This window comes from Sarcophilus harrisii, chromosome 2 (assembly GCF_902635505.1).
Source record: "Sarcophilus harrisii chromosome 2, mSarHar1.11, whole genome shotgun sequence".
NCBI classification, from domain to species: domain Eukaryota; kingdom Metazoa; phylum Chordata; class Mammalia; order Dasyuromorphia; family Dasyuridae; genus Sarcophilus; species Sarcophilus harrisii.
The window spans coordinates 213,019,647-213,040,944 of NC_045427.1; the positions used below are offsets into that span (position 1 = coordinate 213,019,647).

Sequence of the window (21,298 nt, forward strand, 5' to 3'; positions counted from 1 at the left end):
TCATCATTTCTTATAGAAATTATTCCATCACTTTCCTATATCATAACTTATTCAGTCATTCTTCAATTGATGGAAATTTACCCATTATCCAATTCTTTGCTACCACAAAAAGGGCCGCTGCAAATATTTTTGCACATGTGGGTCTTTTTTTCTTCTTTATGATTTTCTTGAGAAATAAGCCCAGTAGAGACACTACTGGATTAAAGGATATGCCCAATTTTATAGCCCTTTGGGCATAGTTCCAAATTGCTCTCCAGAATGGTTGGATAAGTTCACAACTTTTATGTATTAGATTAGTGGTCCAGTTTTCTCAGATCTTCTCCAACAATTATCATCTTTTCCTATTATTTTAAACCAATCTGAGTGGTGTGAGATGGTATGTCAGAGTTATTTTAATTTGCATTTATCTAACCAATAGTTAATTTTTTTTCTTTTTTTTTAAATATAGCTTTTTATTTACAAGGTATATGAATGGGTAATTTGTCAGCATTGACAGATGCAAAACCTTTTGTTCCAATTTTTCCTCTCCTTCCCCCCTTCCCTCCTCCCCCAGACGGCAGGTAGACCAATACATGTTAAATATGTTAAAGTATATGTTAAATATAATATATGAATACATGTTCATACAGTTATTTTGCTATACAAAAAGAATTGGACTTTGAAACTGTACAATTAACCTGTGAAGGAAATAAAAAATGCAGGCAGACAAAAATAGAGGGATTGAAAGTGCTATGTAGTGGTTCACACTCATTTCCCCGAGTTCTTTTGTTGGGTGTAGCTGGTTCAATTCATTACTGTTCTATTGAAGCAGATTTGTTTCATCTCATTGTTGAAGAGAGCCACGTCCATCAGAATTGATCATCATATAGTGTTGTTGCTGAAGTATATAATGATCTCCTGGTCCTGCTCATTTCACTCATCTTGCTGGTCATTTCTTACAAAACAGTAATATTCCATAACATTCATATACCACAATTTATTCAGCCATTCTCCAATTGAGGGGCATCCATTCAGTTTCCAGTTTCTAGCCACTACAAAAAGGGCTGCCACAAACATTTTTGCACATACAGGTCCCTTTCCCTTCTTTAAGATCTCTTTGGGATATAAGCCCAGTAGTAACACTGCTGGGTCAAAGGGTATGCACAGTTTGATAACTTTTTGAGCATAGTTCTAAATAGCTAATAGTTATTTAGAGCATTTTTAAAAATATAACTATATATGGCTTTAATTTTATCATCTGAAAATTGTTTTTTCATATCCTTTTATCATTTATCAATTGGGGAATGAATTGGGGAATTCTTACAAATTTGAAACAGTTCTTTATATACTTTAGAAATGAGGCCTTTATCAGAAACACTAGGCTGTAAAAAAATTTTTTCCCCAGCTTTGTACTTCCCTTTTAATATTGTTTGTGTTGGTTTTCAAATAATGTAATCAAAGTTGTCCACTTCACATTTCATAATGCTGTCTTCTTTGGTCATAAATTTCTCCCTTCTCCAAAGATCTGATAACTAAACTTTCCCTTGCTCTCCTAATTTGCTTATGGTGTCTCCAGCATTCTTGATGAAAAGATTAGAGCTGAATAGAAAATTTTATTTTCAAATACAAGACTCAGGAGAATTATAAAAAGGTAATTAGGAAAGAGAAACTATAGGGGATTTAATAAGGTTAAACTGTTCATATTCCTACATGGGAAAATGCTACAGTGCATGCTGTTGAACCCAGCAATACCATTACCACTACAATACCATCACTATCGCAAAGGCATAAAAAACTATATGTACAAAAATAGGTATAATAATTCTTTTAGTCTTTGCAAAGAATTGTAAATTTATAGGATGCTCATTGTTTGGGGAATGACTAAATAAGTTATGGTATATGATTGTAATGGAATACTATTTTACAATAAGAAATGACAAACAAGATGGTCCCAGAAAAATCTGGAAAAGACTTGCATGAATTGATGCAAAATGAGATAAGCAGAACTGGGACAACAGTGGACATAGTAGTAGCAATATTACAAGATGATTAGCTATATAGGACATAGCTATTCTTAGCAATACAATGATCGAAGAAAATTCCAAAGAATTTGTGAAGGAAAATACTATTTCCAGAGAAAGAACTAATGGAGACTAAATGTAGGTTGAAATATACTTAAAAAAAAAAAAAAAAACAACTTTATTTTCTTGGGGTTTTTTATTCTATGTTTCCTTCTACCACATGACAAATACGAAAATATGATTTGTATGATTGCACTTTTATAACCTATATCAAACTGCTCTCAATGAAGAAGAGGAGAGAGAAAAAGGGAAAAAAAATTGAACTCAAAATTTTAAAAAATAAATATTAAAATTGCTTTTTACAAGTTATTGGGGGAAAATAAAATAATTTAAAAATAATTTATGACTCCCGAATTGCACATGTTTAACATATATTGGATTACTTAGCATCTAGGGGAGGGGGTAAAAGGAAGGGAGGGAGAAAAGAATTTGGAGCACAGGATTTTGCAAGGTTGAATTTTGTAAATTAACTATGCATATGTTTTGAAAATAAAGTTCTAAAAATAAAAAAAAATAATAATAACGAATATTTTTTTTAAAAAATTGTGCCTTCTAATAGAGCAACATCCCTGTAAGAACCAGGGACCAGGATGTTTCTATTCTACGTATTGCAAACCGAAGTACATCTAAGTCAGCATCCCAGGCACTTGATCAGGGAGAATAGATCTTGTCATCTATGTCGCCACATAAAGATAGTCTTGGTTTGTTCCTATGCATCTTTGATCGTGGCTGGAAACAGGTTCTAATTTGGCTGAAGGAAATAGTGGCCACTGTTACAGAAGCAAATTCGAGAGCATATAAGGTTAAAAACAAAAAAACAAAAAAACCAAAAAACCCAACAATCATGATTATAGATTAAGTTTTTAAAAACTAAATGCTGATTTTGCCATCTGTGAAAAATAAATCGTTCAAAAATTATTGGTTTTTTGTATAGTTTGAAATCTATAGCCCAATAATATTCCTTTACAGTCATATTTCATTTTTTCAACATTTCCCAATTATGACATCCCTCCTCAATTTCCAATTTTTTGCCACACAAAAAAAGCTGCTACAAATAATTTTGTACAAATACATGCTTCCTCTCCATCTTTTTTTGGTGGGAGGTGGGAGTGGGAATGTTTTTGGGATATAGACGTAATACTAGTACTGCTGAATCAAAGGGTAGATACAATTTAATAGAGTCTTTATACTGGACATAATTCTAAAACACTACTAGGGTCCTTTCCCACTTTTCCTTCCTACTTTTCCCCCTCAAACTTGATGTGTTTTTTTTTTGTCTCTATAGGAATTTCATTATTTTCCCCTAGTTTTATAAAATATTCTTTTGATAGTTTGATTTTTATGGCACTGACTAAATAATTTATGTAGTGTAGTGATTTTTATTATACTGGCTTAACCATGAGCAGTTAATATTTTTCTAATTATTTATGTCTAAATTTATACAAACAATGGCATATAGTTGTATCAAGATAACTCTAGTACTATCTTGACAGGAAGATTCATCAGTATTTAATACATACTTTGGTAATTTAAATGGAGTCTATGCTTTCCCATCAGGTTTCACTGATAAATACTAAGATACACTAATAAATACAAAGAAATACTAATAATTTTTGTGGACTTAAAATATACCCAAGTATACCAAAAAGTTATTGTTTTAATTAAAATAGATGCACCATTATATCATGGACAAAAGCTATAATTGTTATTTCTTCACCTATACTTATTCCTTCAATTACTTTTTTTCTCATAGTCAACATTTCTAGTACTATGTCAAATAAAAGTTTTTATAAACATATCCTTGTTTCAAACCTAATGTTGATGGAAAGGATTTATTCATCCCCATTATGCAAATTAGTTATTGGTTTTAGACTTATACTACATATTATATTCTATGTGTTGTAGTATTTTCTCAAAACTTTTTTCTACATATACTGATATAATAATTTTTGTTTTTATTATAAATTTGGTTAAATATATGGTTTGCCTAATTGCAGATTAAATACTATATTCCTAGTATAAAAACAACCTGGTCATAGTGTTTATTTTTTGAGATTGGCCTATTTGCTGATATTTCATTTATATTTTTTGCAAAAAATGTTCAAAAAAGATAGTTATATGGCTTTCTGTTTTAATTACTTAGTCAATGCATCAAAATTGGATCCCTGTCAAAGAAGGAATTAGGTGGGATCTTTTACTATTTTGCAAACAGTATGTAATATTGGTCTTTAAATATTTGAAAGAATTTAATTGTGAATCCATTTGATCTTGGAGTTTTGTTTTTTTTTCTAACAAATTCAATTTCCCCTTCTGAAATCTTGTTGTTTAAATTCTCTATTTTGTATTCTGGTAATAAGAGTATTTTGTATTGTAAATATTGATTTTATTTAAGGTTTTGGATTTACTGGCAAATAGTGAGGCAAAATAGTTTCTAAAAATATCTTTCCTGTCTTTATCTGTTTGTTTTGAAGTTTATCTATTCCTTGCTTTTCAGGATTTTTATTTGGATTTTTAATTAGGGTTTTTTAATTTATTGGTTTTCTAGAGATTTTTGTTCTTATTGCTGCAGTCTTAATTTGTTAGACAGTTTTTTTCTTTTTTATTAATGAAAATGCTTAGAAATATAAACTTTCCCCTGAAGACTGCTTTGACTGAAAATGACGGTATATATTCTCATTGTTTTCATTTTTTTATATATTTATTTAATTAAATTAATTCAAGCAATTTGGTTCACAAGAGATCAATAAGGAGAACCAAATTAGGTATATAAAATACAGAAGTGTATCTAATACTCTAGTATTTAATGAACACTGAATTCTTTACCCTAAATACAAGATTCTTGATCAAGCATTATTTGGCAAATACTGCTGGGGAAACTGAGCACTGATATCAAGGAAATTAGATTTATATCAACACTTTACACCTTATAAAAAGATAAACTACAAATGGTTATATAACCTAGATATAAAGACCAAATTGTAAACAAATTAGAAAAACACGAAAATATCAGAATTTTGGATAGAAAATAAGTTTATGACCAAAGAGAGGGGGATCATAGAAGACAAAGTAGATATTTTTGATTACTTAAAATTAGAAAGTTTTTGCAAAACAAATAAAGCTAAGTTTAAAAGGAAAACAATTAATTGGGTAGAGAGTCATTGCAGCAAATTTCTCCAACAAATATATAACTTCCAATACATGAAAAGAAATAATTCAAATTTATAAGAAAAGGAGCCATTCTATCAATTGATAAATTGCCTATGGGACATAAACAGGAAGAGAAGAAACCCACAACATGCAAAGTCATATAAAAATACTCCAAATTTCTACTAGTTTGGGAAATGAAAATTAAAACAATTACAAGATTACATTTTACAATCATTAGATTGATAAAAATAACAAAAATGAAAATGATAAATGTTGCAGAGGCTGTGAAAAAAATAAGCATACCGATGTTCTATTAACTTCAAGACAGTAATTTATAATTATAAAAAAAAGTTACTAAATATGTGCCCTTTGATCCAGCTATACCACTACTAGGAGTATAAGCAAAAGAGTCAAAGAAAGAGGAAAACAAATTTCATGTACAAAAATATTTATAGTCACTCTTCTTGAGTAGATTGATTGGCATAGCACTGAAATAAATGAATTAATTTGGGTTGCATTTGTTAATTGTTTCCTTTTGGCTTATCTAACTCTAATATGTTTCCATGATATCAGAAGAAAGTAAATGTAAGGGGTAAGGGTGAAGGACACTTTAAGGGAAAAATGAGAGAAAATACAGGGGAATTTGTTAAGCCACATAATTGGGCTATGTGAGTAGAAAGATTTCCAAACAAAGGAGTATGGAGTCAAGGTTATTTAACAAGATGTAGAGCCAAGATGGCAGAGAAAATGGCAGAAATTCACCATACTCTCTCCCAAACCACTTCAAATTCCTTTAAATAATGACTCTAAACAAATTTTAGAGCATCAAAATACATAAAAATATGAAGCTGAACATTTTCCAACAAAAAACAACTCAAAAGGTCAGCAAGAAAGGTTCTGTAGAACTAAGGTGGGAGTCTGGCACACAGTACTATGCAGGTAGTGTCAGCGTAGTACCCAGTCCCTATCCCATGCAAGCACCTTTGAATCAGCAGCAGTATTCGCAGTTTCTAGACCTCTCAGGTGGTCTTGGAAGGTCAGCAAGAAAGTGAGAGAGCCTAGGGAAGCCAGGAGTGGAGTGGGAGTGGGCCATAGTGGCAGCCATAGCTTCTAGGGCCTCGGCCACTGGTAGGTGGCTCCTGTATCACAACATGGTCAGACCCCTGGAAGGAGCTCTGAAAACAGCTACGCAAAATCCCCCAGTGATTCATAGTAGTAGCATTTGTTACTAGAGTAGTATTTGTTGAAAAGAATAAAACAATGTTCCACAAATTCTCCATATTCTTATTGCTCTAGGAAAAAAGGAAGTAATGATTCAAGGTAATAATTTTGGTATGAGAGACTACATCTCAAGAAGATCATCTATCATCTACATGAATGGAATAAGAACCTAAACATATTTAAATCAGTTACTTGAATAATTAGGTAGACATTATTGTTTATTATAGTTCAAGAAACATAAGCAAGGAGAAAGCAATGGATTTCAATAAAAGAATTTTGGTTCAAAGCACAGATATTGATATTTATTAATCATGTGGTTTAGTCTATAAAAGAATATTACATTAGATTATTTGCAAAGTCCCTTTTAGCAACAGATTCTATAATTAAGAATAAGTTCTCTGCCAAGCATTCAACAAACAGACATAGTAAGGTTAGATACAATAAGGAATCTGCTGTAAGGAAGCATAAAGATCAGTGGAAAAAATGAAAAGTTAGAGAGCTTTTTGAAATTAAAAGTTTTTAATACTTGCATTTATATACCTTCTAGAGCAGAAATCCCTTCTAAAAAGATGGCTGGATAAAAACACCGAGACATTCCCCATTTGCTGAGATGAGGAGGTAGGAGTTACATATCAGAGTGTTTCCATAAATAATTTATTTTACAGTTGATTGGTTTCTTTCTCCAAATAAATTCCTTTCTTTTTCTTTTCTTTTTTTTTTTTAATAGGCTTTCAAAGTTTCAGGCTGAGTTCTTGATCTCATATGAGGAATAGACAAGACAAAAGGCCAAATTTACTAATGAAAACTTGCTGAACTTACTTTTCAGAATTCCTTTCTAAGTCACGAAGAACCCCTTTGGCCCTGCTCCCAGACTAGTCAAATGAACAACATAGTCCCCAAAGATTAACACACAGTGCCTTCTCCAGTGAAGCCAAACACACATCTTCTCCTGACAGCTGGTTGTCTTAGCACACTCAAGACTGTATATTTATCATAGAAGAAAACCCCCAGGAAAACAATATTTATTATAAGCTTATCTCAGTGACTCAATAAACCCAAGGAAGGCTAAATTAAACCATGTTTACTATGATGTTCTGTTACTGAAATCCTGACACAAAATAGCCCCAATAGATTCTAACTTTTTCTGAGACAATCCATTAATGGAATAAAATAGCCAGAGGCAGCTTTGGTTCTTTGATGTCTCTATTATTTTACATTGGATTTTGGCCACTACAAATAATCTTTTGAGAACCTGTGCCATTCCTATTTTATTATGAATTCACCTGATATTAATATCATCAAGCACTGGCAATAATCTTAAAGGGTAGGTTTTTAAAAAAAATTTTGGAATCTTTCCTAGATTAGAGCTTTACATAAGTATTATTCCTCTAATTATCTTTAAGATTACAAGTCATATTTGAAGTGATTCTCAAGCATAACAACACTGGGGCAGACGTAGGCACAACAGGAATACAGGGAAGATATGTGGGAGCAAATACTTATGCACTATGTCCAAGACTTGGCTGATAAATCATTCTAAAGGTATATAGTTCCATCCCTACTAGACTTTGCAAGATGTAGCAAAAGAAACAAGATGACCTTTAGTCACTAAACTTAAAAAAAAAGAAAAGAAAAGAAAAGGGTATTTTGGATGATATTAGAGCTATTAAAGTTAAAGGACATTATTCTTAATCATAGTTCTGCTACTTACAACATATATGACCCTGACTGTATCTCACTTATCTTCTTTGAGCCTTGGTTTCCCCATCTGTTATATAAGGGCTTAGAACAAGATGATCTCTTAAGTTTTCATTCCAACTCTAAATCTTATGATCCAATGACATTTTCTTCACCTCTATCCAGGTAATGAGATTGCACAATAAAAAATCCAGAGCAAGAAGGGAACCCAGAAGCTATCTGGTCCGATCCTTTCTTTTTACAGATTTTTGAATAAATTGAGACCGAAAAGGGTTAGCTGATATGCCTAATGTACAAGCAGCAAAGGCAAGATGAAAATCTAAAAACAAATGTTAGAGCTTCAAGAAATCTTAGAAACATCTAATCCATGCTCCCTGTTTTACAGATGAGCAACTAAAAATTCAGAAAAATCAAGTTATTTGACCAAGGAAACATGTGAATTCATATACCATCAGTACTAAAAGCCAGGTCTTTTCAACCCCAAAATAGTGTTCTTTTCTTCATATAATATTGATACCTTCTTGGGCAATGATATTAAGTAGATCCACTTGCTCTAAACATTTTAATTTTGACAGTTCAAAACTATTCTACCCTACCAAGAATATGGAACTTTGAATGAAAGGTCTATGGCCTGCAAGCTCCAAAGATAAGTTTCCAAATAGTTTCAGAAAGCTGTGTATACCCTGATTTCATCCCTTCCACATAAAAAGAGAGATATTAAATAAGGATTAAGATCTAAGTTTTTAAAGTTAGCTAAACCAAAGGAAAAACCTCACCTTGTGGCTAAAAAGTAAACCTAGAATATGACCAATTATTGTAAAAAAATATAAGCAGTTGGGATCTGGAGAAAAATATACATGGCTCGGTAAAACTTACTTCTATTGGTCAAGAAGTAATTTAAAACAGTGATTCATAGTAGTAGCATTTGTTACTAGAGTAGTATTTGTTAAAAAGAGTAAAACAATGTTCCACAAATTCTCCATATTCTTATTGCTCTAGAAATACAGAACTGGTGTCTAAATATTCCATTGTTTCTTCTATCTATTTTAATTTTTCCCCCTTCCATTTTCTTCCCTCAAATTTATTATTTTCTTGAACACTTGCCTTTTCTCTTCCCTTGTAGCTTTACAATAATTTGCATAAATCAAAAAATATTCATTAAGCAAATTTCTTATGAATCTCAGCTGATTTCTAATCTTCATTTTTTTTCCCTTTCTTCTTATTTCCTCTTCCTTCCAATGAAGGAATTTAAACTTTGAGGGAAAACGTGTCTTGGTAACTACTATTGATTAGCATCACTGGTTGTTTTCCATGGTTAAAATCATCTTGTATGTATGTGACGGCATACATGATATAAAGGAAGACAGCGCCCCCCCCCCAAAAAAAAATTAGGATTGATAGACTGGCCATATCAGCAATAAGTATTACTGGCATAAACACTATTGTTAATGATCACTTTTGTGATCATTATTTGTAATATTTAGTACTTATTACCAAAGCTGTTTATAACAACAACAAATATTGGCCTGATGAAAGATGCCACCTGGATTGCTTCAGGGCATGAATCTTTTTATCCCTGGGATGGGAACAGTATAGGATAGAATCACATAGCTGGTTTTCTTTAGGCCACTCCCTATCAAGGCAGCTCAATCAAGAAATGGAAGCCTACATTTCTGTAGAGAAAGAACAGGATAGTCTCTAGTGATCATTTAACCTTTGGATTCAATATAGAAATTGCCAAGTCTGAGAGGAAGGGCAGGGCAGGCTTTGGTCATGTAACTATCAATTAAAGCTTTTCTGCTAAGTGGAAAATTTAAGCAGTGTAGAATAAAATTGCTTTCTTCCCTCTTAATATGGAAGGAAGGAAGGAACAGAAAGAGGGAGGGAGGGAGGGAGGGAAGGAAGGAAGGAAGGAAGGACAGAGGGAAGGAGAAAGAGAGAGAGAAGCTCTGTTTGCAGAACTCACCAATGGTAATATTTTTTCTTTTAAAATCAAATAATGTTTTCATTCTTTAATGAGACTGATTTTCGTTAGTGGGAAAACAAATATATGTCTAAAATATATATATATATTTTATAAATGTTTTCCTGTGCACTGAGTACATGCACTCCTTCTTAGATGAGGCTTTCTCTATTGAACTTTATAACCTCATTTGCATCTAAAATATGTAATGGGCTACAGAGACACATCAAGAACTATTCCGCTGTCCTGTGCAAAAAAGAGAAGGCTTCAGGAATATAAAAATATTTCAGAGTCTCAAAGAATCACAACATACATGGGGGCTTCCTGCCCACATTTTCTGCCAGATGTTCCATTTAAAGGGATTGACCCATTTGAGGAGAATTTAGTCTCCACAGTCAGTGCAATTCTTTTGGGGACAGCAGATTTTTCTCCTTTTCCATATGGGAAGGTAGGGAACTAGAAAGACCTTCTTCCACTTTCCCAGATTGATATGACATGGACATGGGAGAACTGAAGAAAGGAAATAAGATTAGGGCAGAGAGGTGATGATCAGAGATATAATTTGAGAGTCTCAAAGAAAAAAGTATAAAGTTATAGAGGATAGAAGAGGGTGGGCAGGGAAACAAAGTGCATAAAAGTTTCCATTGTGTTAGTTTTTTTGTTTGTTTTTGAAACAAAGATTCATAAAGGTTACTTTATCATTGAGGGTCCATTATTGTTTAAATAGAGATAACAATTTAATTTTTTTTTAAGTCTAGATGGGAAAGTAGTAGTAGTAGTAGTAGTAGTACTAGTAGTAGTAGTACTAGTAGTAGTAGTAACATGAAAATAGAAAACAGGTTTCCATAGTGCCTAAAAAGGTATACAAAACACTTTAATCACAACCATCTAATGAATTAAGTCACACTGAATGAATATTAACAAGTACTAAATCCATCTGGGGCAATTTAAGACTACTACTTTTAGCTGGAGGGATTATATTGTTGTATTTCGAAGAAAAATTTTTTATTAAATGTCTTATACTTTATTTGAACTATGCTAATTGTCACTTCTCTCTTGGCTACAAAGACCTGAAAAACCTGTGGGATTTAAATATTTAAATCCAAATATTTTCTGTAAATATTAAATAATTCAAGAAATAAGGCAGGAAATAATCCAACTGTATTTTATGCTCTGTTTTTATTTTATGGTCAGACTATGTCTGGAATATTAGGTTTGGAGTATGATATTTTTATTTTATTTTTTTAATTAAAGCTTTTTATTTTTCAAAACATATGCATGGACAATTCCTTAACATTAGCCCTTGCAAAAAATTGTGTTCCAATTTTCTCTTCCTTCCTTCACAGCCTCCCCTAGATGGCAAGTAGTCCAATATATGCTAAACATGGTAGAAATATATGTTAAATCCAATATATGCATATATATATATATACAATTGTTGTGCTGCACAAGAAATCAAATCAAAGTAAAAAAAAAAAAAGAAAAAGAAGCAAAATAAAATGCAAGAAAATAACAAAAAGAGTGAAAATGCTATATTGTGAACCATATTCAGTTCCCACAGTCTCTCTCTAGGTATAGAAGGGAAGCAATAAACTGGGAAAACATTTTTATAATCAAAAGTTCTGATAAAGGCCTCATATCCAAAATATATAGAGAACTGACTCAAATTTATAAGAAATCAAGCCATTCTCCAATTGACAAATGGTCAAAAGATATGAACAATTTTCAGATGAAGAAATTGAAACTATTTCTAGTCATATGAAAAGGTGCTCCAAATCACTATAGATTCAAGAAATGTAAATTAAGATGACTCTGAGATAGCACTTCACACTTCTCAGATTGGCTAGAATGACAGGAAAAGATAATGACGAATGTTGGAGGGAATGTGGGAAAACTGGGACACTGATACATTGTTGGTGGATTTGTGAATGGATCCAACCATTCTGGAGAACAATTTGGAACTATGCTCAAAAAGTTATCAAACTGTTCATATGCCCTTTGATCCAGCAGTGTTTCTACTGGGCTTATATCCCAAAGAGATCTTAAAGAAGGGAAAGGGACCCACATGTGCAAAAATGTTTATGGCAGCCCTCTTTGTAGTGACTAGAAACTGGAAACTGAGTGGATGCTCATTAATTGGAGAATGGCTGAATAAATTGTGGATTATATGAATGTTATGGAATATTATTATTTTGTAAGAAATGACCAGCAGGATGATTTCACAGAGGCTTGGATAGAATTACATGAACTGATGCTAAGTGAAATAAGCAGAATTAGGAGATTATTATACACGGCAAAAACAAAATTATATGATAATCAATTCTGATGGACATGGCTGTCTTCAACAATTATCAGATTCAAACCAGTTCTACTTGTTCAGCAATGAAGAGAATCAGCTACACCCAGAGAGAAAATTATGAGAAATGAGTGTGAACCACAACATAGTATTTCCACTCTTTCTGTTGTTTGCTTACATTCTTGTTTTTCTTCTCAGATTTTTTTATTTCTTTCTAGATCTGATTTTTCTTATATAGCAAGATAACTGTATAAATATGTATACATATATTGGATTTAACATATACTTTAACATATTTAACATGTATTGGACTTTGTGCCATCTAGGGGAGAGGATGGGGGGGGGGAAGGAGGGGAAAAATTGGAACAGAAGGATTTGCAAGGGTCAATGTTGAAAAATTACCCAAGCATATGTTTTGTAAATAAAAAGCTACAACAATTAATAAATAAATGGATAAAGAAAAAAGAAAAAGAAAGAGGGTGAACATTACAAAATTCAAATTAACAGACCTAGAAGAATTACATCCTCAAGTCAAAAATGACTGATAAATATGAATCCTGCTACAATGTAAAAAATAAAATAAAATAAAATAAATGAAGGATTATAGAAAATGGGAGAGGATCTACAGTACTCAAAAGTATATTAATGTCCCAAGAAATGTTGAATCTGTAAATTATCGATCAGGCAGCTTGACTTTAATTCCAGGTATGATTCAAGAAGGTATTATTAAAGAGTTACCTCATAAAAGCTGAAAAAGGGAAGCAGTGATAATGGAAAATCACCATAGCTTCCTTCATCAAAAACAAGACATGCCAGACAAATATCATTTCTTTTTTGAACAGGGTTAATAGACTGATAAAATAATGAAATATGGTAGTTTTTGTCTAGATTTCAGTAAAATATCTGATAAAGTTTCTCATGTTACTCTTATAATTAAGATGGTAAGACACAGGTAAGGCAATAGTAGGTATATTGCTAAATTAATAAATGCCCAAATCAAAGAAAAACCATTAGTGTTTCAAAGTAAAAGAAAGTCTCAAGTGGGGTGTTCCAAGGATCTATCATTGGTATTGTACTATTGATATTTTTATCAATGACTTAAAGATGCAATTATTAAATATATAGATGATATAGGAAGGGGGAAACCACTCTGATGGATGATATAATCAAGTCCAAGAAGATCTTGAAAGGCTAGAACATTGACTTGAATCTAAAAAAGATGATACCCAACAAGGATAAATATGAAGTCTCACAATTGGCTTCAAAAAATTTACTTCACAATACAAGTTTGAAGAAGCATTGTGAGATTAGTTTGTCTGAAAAAAAATCAGAATATTTTTGTTAAGTATAATCTCAATATGAATTTAGAGTAGAATACGGAAGCAAAAAAAAAAACTTAATGAAATCTTAGGCTGCATTAAAAGAGACTTTTAAATCTAGTCATAGTTCTTTTGCATTTACTGTGCTCTCATAAGAAAAGAGAAATACAAATTAAAACAACTCTGAGGTACCCCATACCTGTCAGGTTGATGAATATGACAAAAAAGGAAAATGATAAATGTTGCAGAGAATGTGGGAAACCTGGGACACCAACGCACTATTGGTAGAAATGTAATCTGATCCATTCTGGAAATCAATTTGGAACAATGATCTCCAAACTAGAATACTATTAATACTCATTGATCTTAGGCAATACTATTGCTAGGGGTATATTCCAAAGAGATCCAGAGAGATCGAGAGAGAGAAATAGAGAAAAACAGAGAAAGAGAGAAAAACAGAGAGACAGAAAGAGAGAGAGAGAGAGAGAGAGAGAGAGAGAGAGAGAGAGAGAGAGAGATTTATAGCAGTTCTTTCCTGTTATCTAAGAATAGGAAACTGAGAGAATACATATGTATTAAGAAACAGCCAAACAAGTTGTGGCATATGATTGGATTGAAATTATATAAATGATAAGAAATTGGCAAATAAGATAATTTCTGAAAAATCAGGATTTACATGAACTGATACAAAGTGAAGTGAGTGGAACCAGAAGATCAATACTGTATGATGAACAGTGAATGACTTAGCAATTCTCAGCAATATTATGATTCAAGACAATCCTAATGCATTCATGATGAAGCATACTATCCTCCTCCAGAGAAAGAACTAATATATTGTCTGAATACAAACTAAAGCATGCTGTTTTTTTCCTTTTTTTCCCTTTCCTTTTTTTTTTTTTTTTAATTTGAGTCTTCTTGGTTAAAATGAGTAATATGAAAATGTTTATATGATTGTACATACATAACTGATACTAGATGACTTATCAAATCAGGAAAGAGAAAAGGGAGAGAGAAAGAACAGGATTTGGAAATAAAAAAAACCTTTTTTAATATATAATAAAATATATAAAAAAGAAAAAACAAAGATGTCAAATTTAAAAAAGAAAAGAAATGGGAAGACTGTGTGTTTAATTCTGAGTGCTATGCATGTTAGAAAAATCATTGATAAAATGGAGAATGTCAAGTAGTCAATCATGGTCATAATGAGTATGAGGACAAGTAAGGGCAATTAGATGGTACAAGAGATAGAGTGCCAGATGTGAAATCAGGAAGACTTATCTTTCTGAGTTCAAAAATGACCTTAGACACTTATTAGCTGTGTGACTGTGGGTAAATCATTTAATCCTGTTTGCCTCAGTTTCTTCATCTGTAAAATGAGATGGAGAAGGAAATGACAAACCATTCCAGTATCTGTTTTGGAAACCCCCAAATGGAGCCCCAAAGAGTTGAATACAATTGAAAAATGACTATAGCAGCAACATACAAGTAATAGATGATAGTTTTATCTAAGTACCTAAAAGGCTATCACAGGGAAGAAGTATTAGATTTGTTCTCCAGAGGACAGAATGATGAACAACAGATAAAAAGCACATTTAAAGCTCAACAATGAGCTTAAAAACTAATTAACAATAAGTTCTTCATGCAAAAGTGAACTGTCTGTAGAGGCAGTAGGTGCTCTGGAAGTTTCCAAATACATGCCGGACTATCATTTACTGAGGATGTACTAGAAATTACTGATCAAGTATGAACTTGATAAGATGATCTCTAAGTTCCCTTTCAACTAATATTTTGTGATTCCATAACTTATGATTCAGTGTTTTTTCTGCTATACCAAGATGTGTTGAATCAGTTTAAGGTCCCCTAATATTGATTTATTATGTAGAAAAGCAGCATGATGTTGTTCAGTCATTTTTCAGGTCTGTACCACTCTTCATAATTTCATTTGAGGTTCTTGGCAAAAATATTGTAGTGCTTTGCCATTTCTTTCCCCATCACATTTTAAAGATGATGAAAAACTGAGGCAAATAAGGTTAAGTAACTTGTCCATGGTCCACAACCAGTGTCTGGGTTGGATTTGAACTCAGGAAAACAAATCTTTCTCTATCTACTGTGCCACCTAGCTATCCAGCATAATGAATGAGAACTTGGTGAAGGTTTAAACTCCACAGAGTTAACATTAAAAAATTTTTTTTAGAAAAATGAAGCTGAAACTTAAGAAATGAGACCCAAAGGTTATGCTGATGTAGAATAAAAAAAATGAAAGTTATAGAAGAAAGCCAATTATTAGTAGATCCAGAAGGGGTGTATACATATTGAAATAAGGTGAACGCCAAGGGGAAATGTAATTAGGGATGAATTAGAAGGTTCAGATAGACTGCAACCTCTGTAGTACCCAGTCAATAGGGGAAATAGGGAGAGACTTGCATTTCGAGACAGAGCTTTTTGCCCTTCAAATGTGTACCTTATAGCTTAGACACCAGCTCTTGTGAGAACATAAAATCTTTCCTGGATTTTTTGACAAGTCATTGGAATCCTTGGTAAAATGTTTATTTCTTACAATGTTAACCTACTACATTAATTTCTGCATTACATCACTCATTTTCTATAAAGGCACTATGCCTCTTTCAAATTACCCAACTAAAGGCATTATTCCTGGTCTCAAATTATCCAACTATAATATTCACCAAACTATCACTGCAGTTTTGAACTCTCTCTACTCCAAACTTCCAATACCTTTCATTTTCAAGCAAATAAGCATCAATTATAGAGAAAGGATAATTTAAATAGTTCATTTAAATCAATACAAGTAAAGAAGAGTCCAATAATGTTATCTTCAGGACAACAATAAGAAGGCGTTAACAATCAAGTGCACTAGTACTTACTGTTCAATGCGTGGTGACAAGTATAATTTTGGGAACACTTGAGTAGCTTCTGTATCCTCGAAACTGACTGAGAGAAGAGCCACATCTTCTCCAGGATCTTCATTTGCATCCTTAATAAAAAGAAATAGAATAGCATTTGACAGTTGCTCTTATAAGATCTAACTGCTGATAAATCTTACAGCATACTTTTCAGGGATCCTCAAACTACGGCCCACGGGCCAGATGCGGCAGCTGAGGACAATTATCTCCCTCACCCAGGGCCATGAAGTTTCTTTATTTAAAGGCCCACAAAACAAAGTTTTTGTTTTTACCATAGTCCGGCCCTCCAATAGTCTGAGGGACAGTGAACTGGCCCCCTATTTAAAAAGTTTGAGGACCCCTGCTTTACCTAGATAAGGCCATTTGACATAAACTTCTTTCTTTCCATCTAAATATAATCTTGTTTGAGCTACTATCTTTTTATCCTTCTCTCCAGTGACATAAGAAAGGTCCTCTTCCCTTTCTAAAATTAGCCCTTTATCCATTCAGTTCAATAAGCATTTATTCATGCTCTTTATCCTTTCTTTTCCCTCCCTGTAAAAACCTACTCAAATTGTTTTCCTAACACTTTTAATTCAACATATATTTATGAAGTAGCCACTCGGTGCTATGGCACTAAAGATACAAATATGAAAAATGATGAAATCTCTGCTTGTGCTCAAGGATATCTGTGTCTACTGGAGGGAAGGAATACAAAGTTAAGCAAATTCCAGGCATTTTCCCTAGCTGTTCATACCTAGAATACTCACTGTCCTTAGCTCTGTCACCAGGCTTCCCAAACTTCCTTCAAATCCCAGTCTAAATCCTACCATTTATAAAAAGACTTTCTTTATCCTTTTACTTTTGTTGTTTTCCCTCCATTGATTATTTCCAATTTATCTGGTACCCAAGTTGTTTTTACCTAGTTGTTGTTCTCTCCAATAGACAATGAATGAAGACAGGGACTGTCTTTTGCCTTTTTTTGATATCCCCAGAACTTAACATAATTCCGGGCACAGAATAGATACTCAATAAATGTCTACTAACTACAATACAAAGTAGCTCTGAATTGGAATGTAAAGGATAATAAGGATTTGAATTAAAACAATAAAACATTAAGGTTGTGAAATGAATCCTTATCATAGTGATCCTCAAAGGCCAGGTGGTATGTATGGATTTTATCTTATAAGGGACTCCCTTGAATCTTGGCTTTCTCTGCTATTTCTTTTTTGTTTGACAGTGGAGCAGTCAATTAACTTCCATGAACCTCAGTTTCCTCATCATCTATTAAATTTGAAGGAGGCAGAAGATTGACTAGATTATCTCTAAAATCCCTTTTAATTCTTTTATTGCAAAACTACCTTTCTCCTTTCCAAAACCCAACTCTACTAAATTCTATGACATTATGTTCTCTTAATTTACCTAATTTTTCCTACAAATTATTTATTAATTAACTTGTCAATAAGGATTTTCTTCCCCTTTGATAATGACATTCCTTTATAATACTTCTCAAACTGAATGCTTCCCTCTTCAGTTTCCATGGTTAATACAATTGTTTCTTTTAATATTTTTAATATATAAACAGATAACCACAAAAAACAAGGCTTAGTATAAACTTTAATTTTATAATTAAATAAAACAGACTTGGGCAATGTTACTGCTAAAATAGAAGACTGATTATACAACTCTCTGTCTCAAGAACCTTCAGGAGCTCCCTATTGCCAATAAAATACAAACTCCTCAGTTTGGCATTTAAAGTCCTTTTCCCTGCTGCAGCTAAAAGGCCCAGTGGATAGAGCACCCAGCCCTGGAGTTAGGAAGACTGAAGTTCAAATCCAACCTCAGACATTTAATACTTACTAGCTGTGCGAGACTGAGCAAGTCACTTATTACTTTGAGATAAAAGTCTTTTTCCCTTTTGGACATGTTTACTACTAAGGAAGGAAAGGGAAAAGAATAAGCATTTATATTAGGACCACTATGTACAAATCATTGTGCTGTATCTTTTTTTTAAACCAAATATTATTTCATTTGATCCTTACATTTTGTAGTATTGGTCTAATAATCACCCACAGTAATAGCTTAATAACTAGTAGAGGAAGGAAATGAAATGGGTGTAATTTTTCTAGATCTTAGCAACATTTTTAATGAAGTATCTCATATTAGCTCCTGGAGAAGACAGAAATATGTAGATTACAGAATAGTGCAATTATATGGATTCAAGACCAGCTGAATAGACATATTCAACAAGTAGTTATTAATGATTCAATGTTATCGTGGAAGGAGCCTTCAGTGGAGTAAAGCAGAGACCTGTTTGTTTAAATTAAAAAAAAAAACAATTAATATAAAGGTATAGGTTGTATACTTATCAAATTGGCAGATGATATAAAGCCACAAAAAAAAAAAAAAAGATTTTGACAACTTACAGCACTAAACTGAACCTAATAGGATTAAATTCAATATAGATAAGATAAAAAGATAAGATTAAAAATCAATAAAAATGCAAAAAGTAAAATTCACCTGCGTAAGATTTGAGAAACAGTTAAATGGTGGCTGTATTAAAGGTAATGTGAAAGGATTTTAGTGATTTCTAAATTCAATATTGGTCAGCAGTGTGATGTGGTAGACAAAAAAATTATCTAATATAATTCTGGGTTGCACTAAGAGGAGCACAGCTTCCAGGGAGAGAGATGGTGGTTTCACTGTACTCCTCCTTGGTCAGACTTAATCTGAAGGACTGGCCTTAATTCTTGGCCTAACAGTTTAAGAAGGACACTAATAAGTATGAAGAATATGCATAGGAGGGCAACCTGGATGAAGAATCTTGAATCTCTATCATATGAGGATCAGATGATAAAAATGAGAATATTTAGCCTGGATAGGAAAATACTTAATGAAGTTATGATAACTATGTTTAAGTATTTTAGCGAACAGAACCAGAAGCAATGGTAAAACCTGAAAGTGATAATAAACTTAAACTAGGTATCAAGAAAAACTTTCTAACATATCATCCAGAAGTGGAACAGACTATCTTGAAAGCCTCATTCTCATTAGAGATTTTTAAGCAGTAGCTAGAAAACATCTCATTAGTTATGTTATTCTAGTATTCCTTTCATTCCTTTCATCGTATGATGGCTGTTTTGGTCACTTTCAACTTTGCAACTCTGTGATTCACTAATTCTATGGTCCAATTATGCTACCTATTTTAATATTTCTCACATATGATACACCCTATCTCCCACTTCCGTGTCTTTTCTTTGGTTGATCCTCATCACTGGAATGCACTCATTTTTCACATTCACCACTTAAAATCCCTATTTTATTATTAAAGAGTCATCTGTTCTTATTTCAATGCCACTTTCCCCACCCCAGAGACTCCCAATTACATGATGTCTTTTCTTATACAACATTAAGTTCCTTGAGAGCAGAAATGCTTTCTTTTTTTTGTCTTTATATTCTTAGCACAGCCCCTCACACGTGAAAGGCCTTAATGATACTTGTTTTTTAGTTACTCTTAATTCAAGCCAAATTGGACTATTTGACCTCTCTTTTAACACCTTCAATCACCTGACTGTGCTCCTGCCCAAGCTGTCTCCCACACCTGGAATGTTTTACCTCACTTCCATATCACAGAATCCTTGTTTTCTTTTTTTTTAACCACATGCTCCATGTTAAACTCCTTAGTAGTAAAAGTCCTAAAGTTATTCATTCTAGAGCTAAGATTTGTGAATCTCAATTAGATCCAGGGATAGATTAGAAAAGAAGAGGGGTTCGTTGAGGGTAGAACTATAAATTTGGATGTAGAAGAAAAGTTATTTTCATTGAAAGTTCAACTGAAGTTTGGCATCTTCTGCTATTATTTAAAAGCATTACTGCAGACTTCGCTAAAAGCCCAAACAGGCCAATGATAAAGGTCATCGTTTACTTTGACTTCCATATGCCATTTGCCACATTTTATTACGTTAAGTTTTTCTAATCCTCTAATTATTAGTGTTATATTTTATAATGCCAAAATACTTTGTATATATTTTATAATCTGTATATCAGTACACAAGTTGTCTCTCTACTCCTCCAATCATCTCAATGTAAGCTTCTTGAAGTCAAAGACTATTTTAGTTTTGTCTTTATACTTTTAGCATTTAGCACAGTCCCTGGCCTAAGAGAGACATTTAAGGAATAAATTTTGTTGAATGTATTTAACAGCTTTTTTATACATAGTTATTTGTCAAAAATAGTAAGCAAAATCACATAAATGACTGATTGTGTTACTTTTCCACCACTAAATCAAGTTTTTAATTTTTTTTCCCTCTTTGATTACCCTTTCTATCTCTAAAACAGCATCAGTCACGAGAGTTCAGTCTGGAGTCTTTGCAAAGTTTAATCTTTCCATATGCTAACCTCACTTTCTCTCACACTAAAAGAAAGTCTTAGATCTAACTTTCCGTTTAAGTACACTTTTTGTGCCTCTGTAGGACTGAGATTCCCTGTGTTCTTTCTTTCTCATGACCCATTTTCATCCAAATTTCATTAAGCATCACATTTAGTTGATCACTGAAAACCTAAACTTGGAAAGGATTATTTTTGGGGGGGGAGAGAGGGGAGGAGAATACCAAAGGCCACTAGGCAATAAAAATGATAGGTATCTTGATTCCAAAACCAAAGCCTCATATCTAAGTTTAAATTCTGTTTCTGAT

The 21,298-nt window shown here is 32.7% G+C and overlaps 1 protein-coding gene across 2 annotated transcripts in view; it reads right to left on the minus strand.

Moving 5' to 3' along the window:
* BABAM2 (BRISC and BRCA1 A complex member 2) overlaps positions 1-21,298 on the minus strand; it is a 490,988-nt gene that overhangs the window by 221,646 nt on the left and 248,044 nt on the right. For both annotated transcript variants that reach the window (XM_031951331.1, XM_031951330.1), the window contains exon 7: positions 16,587-16,696. In XM_031951331.1, coding sequence (XP_031807191.1) covers positions 16,587-16,696 — 110 coding nt within the window. The remainder of the gene's footprint in view (positions 1-16,586; positions 16,697-21,298) is intronic.